At 40.9% G+C, this 14,190-nt stretch overlaps 1 protein-coding gene across 13 annotated transcripts in view; it reads left to right on the top strand.

The window, feature by feature from the left end:
* mpp7a (MAGUK p55 scaffold protein 7a) overlaps positions 1-14,190 on the top strand; it is a 515,701-nt gene that overhangs the window by 335,840 nt on the left and 165,671 nt on the right. For all 13 annotated transcript variants that reach the window (XM_072253895.1, XM_072253897.1, XM_072253899.1 and 10 more), the window contains one exon: positions 2,370-2,450. In XM_072253895.1, the coding sequence (XP_072109996.1) occupies positions 2,370-2,450 (81 nt within the window). The remainder of the gene's footprint in view (positions 1-2,369; positions 2,451-14,190) is intronic.

Raw genomic sequence — 14,190 nt, 5'->3', positions numbered from 1 at the left:
TGCTAGCCACAACAGAAGAAGACCTATAAACACTACTCAATAATGTTGCAAAAGTCTCTGCTGAATTTGGATTGCTGATAAATGGCAAAAAGACCATAGTTATGATGATAAGCAAAACTGCAATTCAAACTGACATCTACATCGGAAATGACAAGATCGAACAAGTGTCCTCCTTTATATACTTTGTTGCAGAACTAAATGACACAAATGAATGCAGCAAGGAAATAAGGCGAAGGCTAGTAATGGCATGCACAACCAATACCAAACTCTGGAACATCTGGAAAGTTAGATCTGTGAGCACTGACACCAAGATATGCCTCCTCAAGAGTCTCGTCTGGCCAGTAACCCTATATGGCTGTGAAACATGGACCTTAAAAGCAGCTGATGAAAAGAAGTTGACAGCATTTGAGATGTGGACATATAGACGGATCCTCAGAGTATCATACATTTAAAGGAGATCCAACAATTTCATCCTAGAAAAGATTGGCACGAAACCAATACTTCTGGAAACCGTTATCCAAAGGAAACTTTGCTGTTTTGGACACATCTCAAGAACTGATGACACACTGGAACGCACTGTGCTTGAAGGCAGAGTAGAACAAGCCGCTGCCAAGGCAGACAGAGGACAACCTGGATCAATAACATCAAGAAGTGGACCAGTCTCACTGCCAGAGTTGCAAGAGGTTTGACTGACAACAGATCGCAGTGGTAGAAAGTGGTTGCCGCGGCTCTGGAAGAGTACGGCATATGGTGATGATGAATGCGGAGGTGCTACGAAATGACAGAGGAAATATCAGTTAAGAACTGAGTATGGGATCTCTTAAGTTATATTGTTGATGGTACATCCAGTTTTGACATGAAACAATGTGCTTTATGCTTTGAATTAGATAGCTACAATAACTCTGGTTACTTGAAGTCTGAAAGTTTAATAGGGAGATAGTTTATTGATCCCAATGGAAATTACAGTGTCACAGTAGCATTGCAAGTCCACAGATATACAAATACTAGAAGGGAAGTAAGAAAGAATAAAAATTAAGTTACCTCATACAGTCTAACAGGAGGAGGTTATCACTTCTCCAGCTATAGGATGATTCATTATAGAGCCTAATGGCCAAGGGTAAGAATGACCTCATATAGTGCTGTTTGGAGCAGCACAGTTGTCTTAGTCTATTACTAAAAGTGCTCCTCTATTCAGCTAAGGTGGCACACAGAGTGAGAAACGTTGTCCAGAATTGCTGGGATTTTCCATAGGGTCCTGTGTTCTACCACAGCCTCCAGTGTGTCCAGTTTGACTCCTATAACAGAGCCAGCTTTTCTAATCAGTTTATTGAGCCTGTTGGCATCACCCATGCCCCAGCACACCACCGCATGGAAGATTATACTAGCGACAACAGACTGGTAGAACATGTGAAGGAGAGACCTGCATACTCCAAAGGACCTCATCTCCTCAGGAAATAGAAGTGATTCTGACCCTTCTTGTACACAGCCTCTGTGTTGGTCCTCCACTCAAGTCTGTCATCCAGGTACACCCCCAGGTACTTGTAGGACCTCACCACATCCACATCCTCACCATCAGTAGTAATAGGGAGTAGTGCAGGCTTAGTCTTGCTGAAGTTCATCATCATCTCCTTTGTCTTGCCGATGTTGAGCTGCAGATGATTCAGCTGGCACTATTTGACAAGATTCCATTAATTGCCTGCTAGAAATCCAATGCCAGTTATTCAGAAATTTCTTAAGTACCCTTAAATTATCACATTATACAAAAAGGGGTCTTGTTCATTTTATTCAACAATGTGGAGACTGGATTGTAGATGTTGTGAATTGCAGCTATGAAAATTGGTTTAACAAGAAATTCACAAGATGCGTTGACTTTTGTTTTTCAGGCTTTGAACCGGTGCTAATAGAATTGTGTTTATTACACATCCGATTTGCAGTGTTTAGCAAATGTGACTGAGGGTGAATAAAGCAAACTGATCTATAGTTTTAAAAGTGCATCTCGTTCATGATTTTATCATAGCACTGAGAGCCAAGTGCAAAGTAAATGTAATTGACAAACACTCGACTTCAGAAACCTGTTTTCTCTGAAAGTTTTTTTCTGTGCAGTAGGTACTCAGCCTTCTAATAAATCAGATCATGATCTTGCTGTAGAAATCCTATATACCATAAAGTGCTCTGAAGGGCCCTGCCAAAGCTGGTCCTCTGAGGGCTAGAAGAAAAGAGATTAATGGTCTGTTTTCCTTCTTGTTGTCTTTCATTTGAAACAGCATGGAAAATAATGGCTTTAACAAGGTCAATTCTCAAACGACACTACTGCACTAGTAGGATCAACATTTAACTGTTGTTTTCTCTGTCTTCTCATTGTTTAATAGCTCACGGAGGATCTGCACAACACACCAATGAACAGTGAGATCAGAGAGCTAGTGAAACTGCTAATGCATCCGCATCTCAAGGTGAGTACTTTTATGAGCATGAAAAGATGGGTAATCTTTTTAGTCCCAAGAAAGGGTTTCGGCTGGAAACGTCAATTTTTTTTTATAGATACTGTCTGACCTGCTGCGTTCCTCCAGCATTTTGTGTGTGTTGCTTTGGATTTCTAGCATCTGCAGATTTTCTCCTACAGGTAATCTTTAGAATTGTATTGTTACAGGTGTGTGGACACAAGCAGGGGTTGCAAAATTAAAATCGAATCACCCAAACATGCATTTTTGAATATTCAAATCTCCTTCAACTTGTGATAGTTATGAAACCTATGTCTATGAACATAAAACATTAATAGGTGTTTTAGTTTATACTTATTGCGAATTGGATAGAATTGTATGTAAAAAAATCTGATTTAGTAGTTTGCACATTTCTGCCTTTAGCAGCCATTTAGCTTCAAAAGACTTTGCATTGATAATAGGAAAACAAGCATTTTAAATTTGAAATCAAAACAGAATATTAAGAAAACACTGAACAAATCAGGCAGCATCTGTAGAGAGCAACAAAATCAATACTTTCTGCCTAAGAAAGGTTCAAACATCTTTGATCTAAGACAGGGGTTCCCAACCTTTTTTAATGCCATGGACCCTGACCATTAACCAAGGTTGGAAACGCCTTTTCCAAGGTGTTAACTCTGTTTTTCTTTCCAAGATGCTGCCCGACCTGCTGAGGGCTTCCAGGATAGTTTATTTCAGATTTCCAGCATAAATTTACTTTGAACTTCGAACTTCAAAAACAAGGATCCAGTTGCAGAGGAAACTACAGAAGCCCAAGTTTTAAAGGTTGTTGATCAGTACCGAGGGGACATGGCATTGGAGCACTGAGTTGTAATCGATAACAGCAGCTTGACATATATATTGCTGTTGTTTAGGTGCTCCAAAGCTGAGTAGAGAGCAAGTGAGACTGTGTCTGCTGTAGACCTATTGTGCCAGGCAGGAGTTAATTCCATATATGATCAACCTTTCCAGTGCTGTCTCGAGTCCATTCTCTAGTTTTGTGTGTGAGAGATGTTTGTACATTCACTCTGTGATCTTCCGTGTGCTCCATTTTCTTCCTACATGCTAAAGATGTGCAATTTGACAGATCAATTGGCTGAGATAAATTGCTCCTCGTGTAGATGAGTAACAAACTCTGACTGCAGTTAATGGGAATGTGGTGAGAATAAAATGGGATTGATATATGAATAGTGTAAATAAACACTTGATGGTCAGTGGACTGAAGGGCAAGTTTCCATGTTGTATGACTGCATTTTTATTGAACCGAATCTAAATCTCCTATAAATTTCTTCCTCAAAAGGCAAGGGAGAAAAGTCTATGAATATTTTTAAGACAGACTTTGGTAGATTCTTGTTCAGAAAGTGGATGAAGGGTTACTGAAAAGGGGTGGCAATCTGAAGGTGAACTTACAATCAGATCAGTAGTTATCTTACTGAAAGGCAGAGAACACTCAAGAAACCAAATGGCCAGTCCAGAAATACAATGTAAGGATTCATTTCTTACAGCCCAATTGGGAACTCTAATTTTCGAATTGATGGTGGTCATTAGTTTATTCTGCATTCAAAGCAAATTGATGTAGATATTTCACAATTAATTTTTTTTTAAATCTATGGAGGGAAGTGAACCTTATTGAACTTAAGCAAGGCTAAGTACAGAAATCCAGAAGTAGCTGTCAGTGATCCACAGATGCTTCACAGATGATGATCATTCTGAAATTTATCTTTATCTAATAGTTCCCACATTTTCTGGTCTATTTTACTTATGTTTTTAATGACATACTAAGTCAGAATTGATGCTTTCTTCCTGGTAATCAAAAAGCTCCTATTTTAAAAAATAAGTCAAATTCTTTCCTTTTATAAAATTGTTATTTTACTACCTACTGTCTTAGTCTTGTGTATCTCAATTTTTATTTCATTCTCTGTGAAAATTTTAAAACATTAAATCTTATTCACTGTAGTTTGCTGTCTAAGTAATCTTCAATGTGATTGTTAACTTGGCCTGTTTCACAGCATCACTGTTGCTGGGTGCCAGACATCAAGGATCAACTTTACTTACCATGTACATGTGTTAGAAATTTGCTGTGGTGTGTTGGCATGCCATGCAACAAAAACATCATTCAACAATTATGATGAATAATAATTATGTAAGAATAACGTTAGAAGTATGGATATGGAATAAAATGTGTATAAGTACATAAATGCCAGCATGTATTTACAATGTAAACAGCAGTATAAAATGTGCACAAAATGCTGGAGAAACTCAGGCAGTATCTATGGAGAGGAACAAACAGCTGATATTTTGGGCCGAGACCCTTCTTCAGGACTGGGAAGGAAGGAGAAAATCACCAGAGCACTAACTTGGTTCCTTCCTGGTGGTACTTGGATTTGTTGCCGTTGGTGATTAATGCAGTGACAGTGGTGTCATCTGCAGACATTATCAGTTTAACAGGTGAATCACTGGAAATGAAGTCACTGGTGTTTAGAGAAACTAGAAGAAGGGAGAGAACTGGTGCATCAGTGCTGATTGAGCGGGATGTGGAGATGTGCTTGTCAAATCTCACATACTGCCTACTGTCAGAGACGAAATTTGTGGTCCACCTGTAGATGGAACCTTGCCGTTAAATTTGGAGAGTTTCTCTTGCAGAGGGTCAGGGATGATGATAGAAGGCTGAATTGAAATTGACAAAGAGAGTCCTGACATAGGCACCAGGTGATTTCTAGTATGAGGTCCAGGCAGATGTTAACTGCATCATCTGCAGATCTGTTGGCTCTGTGGTGAACTGCAGCGGATCTAGGAAATTTTGAGTTATGGCTTTGAGAAATTGACATGATCAGCCTTTCAAAAGTCTCCATTATGTCTGATGTGAATGCAACTGGTCTATAATCACTGAGTCCAGTGATCTTTGATCTCTTGGGGACTGGAACAATAATAAATTTCTGGAAACGTGCTGGACTGTGCATAGTTTGAGAGAATGATTGAAAATGTCTGAAGACTGTGATAGGGCCAGCAGCCTTGTTGATATTTTGCTTACTGAATAGCATTCTTATTTCCTCTTCCTCGATAACAAAGGGTGTGCAGCATTGGTGATGGTCTAGCGGAATGGCACTAGAGGGGTCTTGGAACTGTGGTCTGAGTCTAAACTGCCATGGAACTCATTTAACCAAATTGAGCGCAGGGTGTCATCAGGGCTGGGAACTACCTTCTCCCCTATTGCTGTCATCAGAATGAAACTAATATCTGGAAGGGTGGAGATCGACATTACACTAATTTCCTTTGGTGCAAGCAGCTTTATTACAGGTTAGTAGCAAGTTCCACACTTCGTCAAATTTGGGGTGTGAGGGCTAAAACTTTTGACCTGATCATATTATCACATTTTCAGTAGAAACTGGTCTTGATTTTAATAAGAGAGTAGCTGAAGGCTAGGCTAGGCGTTGAAATGTAAGGATTGCCCCAGACTTGGGAAGAACCAACAAATCCTTTTCCAGTGACCACCTGGCCTCCACACACAACCTTTGATTCTGCAGTTTGTGTTTTTCAATTTCTGGGCCGATTTCCCTGCATATCTTCGGGACTACAGTTTCTATTGTTCATGAAGGCTGTACTGGATGTTTACTAATCATGAGCCAAACTTTTGCTCTCTACCATTGCTAGTGAGACATCCTCCTAACTGCATACTTGAGGACACAGTTTTGTTGCAAAAAAAACCCTGTTCCCTCTTCACACATTTTATGTGTGTGTGTGTGTACACTGTAATCTATTACCAGGAATGCAGTGAAAGAGCAACTGAAAGATTACAACATGATTAGATAGAGTTAAATCTTTTTAAAAGGACAATAGTGTTTGATAAACTGGTGGACTGGGTAGTTAAGGGGGGATTAGCAAATGAAATTTGTTTGGATTTTTACACGTGCTTGCAAGTTTGTTATAAAAGAGCAAATTTTATTCAGTGTGGTTTTTTTAGAGGCTCTAAAACATAGGATTAACCAGGTCACTTTCAAGATGGTATCTCAAGAGTTAATGAGCAGCCTCAGTTTACAAATGATGAAGATGAATGGGAAAAGTTCAATGGTCATTCGCAGCTCAGAAAAGTAAGGGGATGAGGTGGATGCAGAGTTTGCAGTGGAATGGAAATGAGTGACATTGACAGATTAATTGGGCAGGAGCAAAAGGTGCAAGGTATAAAATGCGAAAATGAATATACTTTGGAAGAATTGTGTAGTAGAATATGGTTTAAATAATAATACAAAACATTCGAAATTGGGGATTTGCGTGTGAATGGTACTCATCAAGTTTAACATATTGCAGCAAATAATTGGGAAAGTACATCACGTTTTGATTATTATTTCAAACAATTGCAAATACATAAAAGAAATGAAGAACAAGTTTTCATTGGCACCGAATATGGGAGATGCAGGGATAGATTGATTTTCAGCTAATTGCTTCAGTTTAAAAGACAATGTATTATCCCAGGAAGTGAGGTGGAGTTCAGATTAAGAAAGGAAATTAAAACAAGACTTAAAAGAATGAATATTTTGTTTTATTCTCTTATTATGTTCTACATTCTCTCTTTACAACTGTGAGGTATTCCAAAGTTATAATTGAACATGATGTTGCCAATGTTAACATGATTCCTCTGGACAGGGAATCATGGAGGTAAACAGTAATGTGCTTCAAACAAGTTACTTAGAAAACCAGAAATGTTGTTTCCAAAAGTACCCTTTATGCACATTTTTGAAGATAGTTTTTTGCTTAGTCTACAGAGTGCGATTTAAGGGAATATTTTTGTCTGGTCGTATTAAGATCCAGTTGTGGTCTTTTCCAGTGAATTTTGGTGAAAAATGAATTCTTTGTAAATTTCAAAAATAACACTAATGTCCAATGTTGATACTTCTGCTTGGTTAGGGCAGTGTTTCCAATATCGATTTTTACACTGGAAAATTTGTTAAGACGTTTTAAGTTGGTCTAGTCTTATATGTGAGTAGCAACAAAATAAAAATATTGAAATGAAGTTCCTGGAGCAAAGTTTAAAAGGAGAGAGCTTTGCGGGGACTTGGCTATAACTGGCGCACTAATTGTGAGTTGGAGAGCTGGGGAGGTTCAGACATAAAAGGGAGACACTGCCTAGTGGGGCGGTCATCAAAGGAGTGGTCTGAAGCAGAGTGGTAGGGATCTGGCTCATTCAGGCTTCAGCGAGGTAGGTGGGTAGGTGAACATCATTTTTGTTTTATCCCCTTGCATTTTTTTTCTCGGAGGACTGGAGAAAATGTCTGTGGGGTTAGTACTTTGCTCTGGGTGTCAGATGTGGGAATCCTGCAGTCTCCCAGATGGCCACATCTGCACCAGGTGTACTGAGATGCAGCTTCTGAGAGACCGTGTTAGGGAACTGGAACTGCGGCTTGATGACCTACACCTTATTAGGGAAAGTGAGTAGGAGGTAGATAGGAGCTACAAGGAGATAGTCACCCCAAGGCTGCAGGAGTTAGATAAGTGGGTGACAATCAGAGAAGGGAAGGGAAGAGCTCAGGTAGTGGAGACCACCCCTGTGGACATCCCCCTCAGTAATTGTTTTCTCATTTTGAATGCTGTTGGTGGGCGGGAGGGTGACTTGACAGAGGACGACCATGGCAATCAGGTCTCTGGTACTGAGCCTGGTTCCGTGGTGCAGAAGGGAGAGAAGAAGATGAGGAGTGCACTAGTCATGGGGGATTCCATAGTAAGGGGAACAGACAGGAGGTTTTGTCAGCCTGATAGGGATACCCGCATGGTGTGTTGTCTCCCAGGTGCCAGGGTATGGGATGTCTCGGATCGGGTGCAGAGTATTCTGAAGGGAGAGGGTGAACAGCCAGAAGTCTTGGTACATGTTGGTATCAATGACATAGGTAGAAAAAGAGAGGAGGTCCTGAAAAGAGAATTCAGAGAGTTGGGTAGGAAGCTGAAATGCAGGACCTCCAGGGCAGTAATCTCAGGATTGCTGCCGGTGTCACATGCTAACAAGCGCAAGAATAGCATGATCAGGCATAGTAATGCGTGGCTGAGAGACTAGTGTAGGGGGCAGGGCTTCGAGTTCCTGGATCATTGAGGCTTCTTCTGGGGGAGGTATGACCTGTGCAAAAAGGATGGGTTACACCTGAACCCAAAGGGGTCTAATATCCGAGCAGGCAGGTTTAATAGAGCTGTTAGGGAGGGCTTAAACTAATTTGGCAGGGGGATGGGAACTGGAGTGATTGGGCTGAGGAAGGGGAAAACAGAAATAAATCAAAGATAGCATGCAACAGAGATGATAGAAAGGACAGGCAGGAGATGAGGTTTAATCAAAGCCAGTGGGATGAGTTACAGGGCAATAGCGGTGTGGTGCAGTTAAAACAGAAAGCAACAAATACTGGACTGAAAGTGTTATATTTGGATGCATGTAGCAGAAGAAATAAAATGGACGATCTTGAAACTCAGCTACAGATTGGCAAGTATGACGTTGTGGCCATCTCTGAAACTTGGCTAAAGAATGGCTGCCATTGGGAGCTGAACGCTCAAGGATATATGGTGTGTTAGAAAGATAGGTTAGTAGGCAGAAGGGGTGGTGTGGCCCTGTGTATAAGAAATAATATTAAATCATTAGAATGAAAGGGTTACCGTATGAGGAACATCTGGCAGCTCTTGGGCTGAATTCCCTGGAGTTCAGGATAATGAAGGGGGATCTCATTGAAACATTCTGAATATTAAAAGGCCTGAACAGATTAGATATGGCAAAGTTATTTCCCATAGTAGGGGAGTCTAGGACAAGAGGGCACAACTTCAGGATTGAAGGATGTCCATTTAGAACAGAGATGCGGAGAAATTACTTTAGTCAGAGGGTGGTAAATCTGTGGAATTTGTGGAGGCCAAGTCATTGGGTGCAGAGATAGATAGGTTCTTGATTAGCCAGGCATCAAAGGGTATGGGGAGAAGGCAGGGAATTTGGGATGACTGGAAGAATTGGATTAACCATGATTGAATGGTGAATCTTGCTCGATGGGCCGAATAGCCAACTTCTGCTCCTATATCTTATGGTCTTTTTTTCTTATGCTTCATTTGGGAATTTAACCAAATAAATTTAAATGCCAGTTATTCTCTAATGCCATCCATTTCAACTTGTATTTACTTGGCGAGAACAAGAACTCCTTAAAGGGAAATTCTGACATATTTCCCATCAGTACAATGTAATGATGAGGTTCAATAGCAGAAATGGAGGACTGCCATTGGTCTACCTCTTAACCTATTGATTGTTACGTTGATGCATCATAGTCTCCTGCCTGATGGTAGAAAATCAAAGAGGTTGCTGGATGGATGGGTGGGATCCTTAATAATACTAAGGGCCCTGGGTACGCAGCACTCCTGATAAGTGTCCCTGATGGATGGTGGGGAGACACCTATGAGCTGTTCTCACAGTCCTTTGTAGGGATTTCATGTCCAATGCTCGACTGCTCTTATACCAGATGGAGATGCTACTTATCAGATGCTTTCACTGGTGCTCCTGTACAACACAATTAAGATGGTGGGGCGGGGGGTGGAAGCCTTGCTTGCCTCAATCTTCTTAGGAAGTGGAGATGCTGTTGTGCCTTCTTGTTCAGGCACGTGGTCTTAGGGGACCAGTTGAGGTCATCTATGACGTGAGCTCCCAGGAACTTGGTGCACTTAACTTTCTGTATAGAGTAGCCATGTATTCAGAGGGTGTTGGTTTGTCTGTACCTTCCTTAAGTCCACAATGATTTCCCTTGTCTTCTCCACATTCAGGCTTAGGTTGTTCTTCTCACACCAATCCACCATCCGTTCCACCCCCTCGCTATACTCCCTCTTGTCACCGTTCTCGATAAGGCCAACCAATGTTGTGTCATCCACAAACTTGATGACACAGTTTGAGCTGGATCCTGCATTGGGAAGCGCCAGTGCTCAGCGTATTGTGCCAAGACATGTTACTGCCCACAGGGACTGACTGTGATCTTACTGTTAAGAAGTCCAACATCTAATTGCAGAGGGAGGTGTTGAGATCCAGCAAGGACAGTTTCCCCACCGGTTTCTGGGATATGATGATGTTGAATGCTGAACTGAAGTCTATAAGCAGCAGTCTGGTATATGAGATCCCATCTTCCAGGTGGGGCAGGACAGAGTGGAGGGCAAAGGTATTGCATCATCAGTGGATTGATTTGAATGATAAGTGAACTGGAAAGGGTTTAGTGTAGCTGGGAGAAAAACTTTAATGTGCTCCATGACCAGCTGCTCAAAGCATTTTGTAAGGGTTGATGTTAATGCCACCGGACAATAGTCATTTAGGCAGGATACTGTCAGTGTTTTGCATCTGCAGCAGATATTTTATTTCCTATGGGAAGCTTATGAGCAGAAAAATGTTTGGGTTGACTTGGGAAAGAAAAGTCAGGAGGAAAATTTTCTGATCTCTTAAGGCCATTATTGGAACATGTGGACCACAAAATAGGAATGAGCTATTCAGCCCTCAAGTTTGTGCTGCCCTTCAGCTAACTTAGGTCTGATCTGTTCTTTACTCATTCACCTTTATTCTGTTTATCCTGTACCTCAGCAGTCCCCAACCACTGGGCCGCGGACTGGTACTGGATCGCAAAGCATGTGCTACCGGGCCGCGAGGAAACAACATGAGTCAGCTGCACCTTTTCTCATTCCCTGTCACGCCCACTGTTGAGCCATTACGCATGCGAGGTCATTACCCGCCCGTCATTCGTGTCAGCGCGGGAAGGAGATCAACTACTCCTTAAGCTTGCAACTGACGGCAGGCTGAAAAGTATGTTTGACATAACATCTCTGCCTGCATTCTGGATCAAAGTGAAGGCTAAATATCCTGAGATAGCCACGAAAGTACTGAAAACGTTGCTTCCATTTCCAACATTTTTCTGCGAAGCGGAGTTTTCTGCAATGAATGCAACAAAAACTAAACTGCGGAATAGACTGGACATAAGGAACCCCCTTTGAGTATCGCTGTCTCCCATCACCCCGTGATAGGACCGTCTTGTTGCAGGGAAATAAGCCCGGGGCTCCCACTGATTCAACGATATTGGTGTGTTGCAATGATTTTATATGTTCATACGGGGAAAATATGTGCTGTGTGTTTAATATCGGAATGTTACTTAAAGTGTTATGATACTATTGACTTACTTATATAATCATATAACAATTACAGCACAGAAACAGGCTATCTCGGCCCTTCTAGTCTGTGCCGAACGCTACTCTCACGAAGTCCCACCGACCTGCACTCAGCCCATAACCCCCCATTCCTTTCCTGTCTATATACCTATCCAATTTAACTTTAAATGATAATATCAAACCTGCTTCTGCCACTTCTACTGGGAGTTCGTTCAACATTTCAAGCTCCCTGTCCTCCCCGGATAATTGACTTATCACTATATTCATGCGAGGAAAATATACGCTGTGCGTTTAATATTAAATTCATTAGATAAACGCTTTTAGAAACAAAATTGAGTGTATTAGCCGCTTATCACCTATATTCTGGTCGTGATTAACACCTCTTCCCCCCCCCCCCCGCCCCGAACAGAATCGCCGAAAACGATTTGCAGGAAAAAATATCGGCACGTACACACATGTGCAGGTCACGCATGCGCACTGGTGCCCGCGCAAGGTTTCATGGTCATTGTAGTCTTCTCGGGGTAAACACAGTGTATTTGACTGCTACTCTTGTCCGTTGGCAACCCTTACCCCCCCCCCCCCCCCCGGTCGACCAGTCCACAAGAATATTGTCAATATTAAACTGGTCCGCAGTGCAAAAAAGGTTGGGGACCCCTGCTGTACCTGACTAAGGTGTCATACTGGCACTTGAAAATCAAATTAGCCTACAAAACACAGTGCACAGGATGAGTAATTTCCACATTTCCATTTTATGTGAAAAATTGTTTTTTGATACTATTCACATGTTACCTTTAACTTTGAGATTATTCTTTGCATGGATCCTTTCACCAGAGCATCATTTCTCTCTATTAAATCTATCAAACATTTCACTGTTTTTTTTCCACACCTTGAGTAGATCAATCCTTTTCAAAATACCTGAGAACATAAATTGTGTTTTTCCAGCCTTTCATAATGATACAATATACTAAAACTCTGGTGTAATTTGAATGTTTGCCCTATCCTGGACAATGTACTTCCTAAAATTATGTCTCCAAAATTAAATGGGATCTGTACAACTGACATATTATTACTAATCTCACTGAAATTAAGACCATCAGTTCAATAGTACCTGAGGTTTATGAAGTTATGGATTGTACCACTACATTTTCAGAAAGTTAAGGAAAGGAAGAAAGGAGATTCGAAGGCCTCTGAAGGAAATTTTTGCATCTTTTCAGATGATGTTCTCTTGTTTGAAAAGGACAGTAATTTTAAGTCTGTTCGTTCTATGATAGTGAGCCTTGTATCAGTGGTCAGGAAGTTGCTGGAACAGATTCTTTGATACAGTATAGATTATTTATTTATTTGGAGATTTTGCATGAGTATCATCCTTTCCGACTCAATAAACCCTCACTTCCTAATTACACCCACGCGACCAATTAACCTATTAACCTGTACATCTTTGGAATGTGGAAGGAAACCAAAGCACCTGGAGGAAACCCAAGTGATCATGGGGAGAATATAAAACTCTTTACCGACAGTGGTGAAATTGAACCTGAGTTGCTGGAACTGTAATAGTATTATACAAATCACGATGCTACCATGCCACCCCTGCATTTACGTTCAGTTGGAAAGGCAGAGACTGATTAGGAGAAGTCACCACAGTTTTGTGCAGGGAGATTGTTTCTCACAATGCTGACAGAATTCTATGAGGGATCCAGAAGGTAGTCACAGAACAATGTTTTTCTGACTGGAATTCTTTAAAATGGTGAACTTCAGGGATTTGTGCAGGGACCTTTGTTTTAATGTGTGTGTGTATATGTATATATATATTGCAGTAGGATGAGTAAATTCATAAATGACTAAAGAATTATAGTCCAAGAAGATTGATTAACAGTACAAGGGGAAATATGATATCCAAAGAAACATTCAGTCTTCCAGATCCTGAGTTTGTGTTTTTATATACTATAACACAGGATGTCTATCCCTCCTGAACATACCTGGAACTGGTGCATTTAACTGACCAACAGATATTCAGATCATTGGCTCCAGCTACAAAAATAAAATAATTAACAAAAGCACAACATTCCCCTTATACGGAACCTTTGGGAACAGTTCTGGGGAACAAGCAGACCCAGATCTCCAAGATGCAACTTCCTGTCTGGCTTCCATGTGGAATTTTTCACTTGATTAACAAAGTTTTGTGTTATAATTAATATGATTAAACATTAAAGTATTGATTTACAATTAGTGCAAGATTATAAATATTAATATGTATAAATGCTTACCTTAAAACAACCACATTTACTGCCCTGCACATTAGAATTTCCAACACCAGTTGAGCATGTTCTGTTGTGAGCCATACTTCATGAACAGTCTGGCAAACACTGAACATCTTTTTTCTGCACCTGATTTGTGATTGCAACGTTTTGCATAGAAGTTGCCTATCCATGATTACCCTAATGGGTGAAATTAATCTTTATTTGTTGGCTGTGAGCAAATTGCTGTTGACTTCAGCGGACCTGGTGGCATCGAGATTCATCATCACCAAGGAGGACGTTAGAAGGGCCTTCCTGAAGATAAATCCAAGGAAGGT

This window comes from Mobula birostris, chromosome 3 (genome assembly GCF_030028105.1).
Source record: "Mobula birostris isolate sMobBir1 chromosome 3, sMobBir1.hap1, whole genome shotgun sequence".
Lineage (NCBI taxonomy): Eukaryota > Metazoa > Chordata > Chondrichthyes > Myliobatiformes > Myliobatidae > Mobula > Mobula birostris.
Note: the sequence above shows the minus strand (reverse complement) of the source record. Positions and strands in the feature narration are given on the sequence as shown.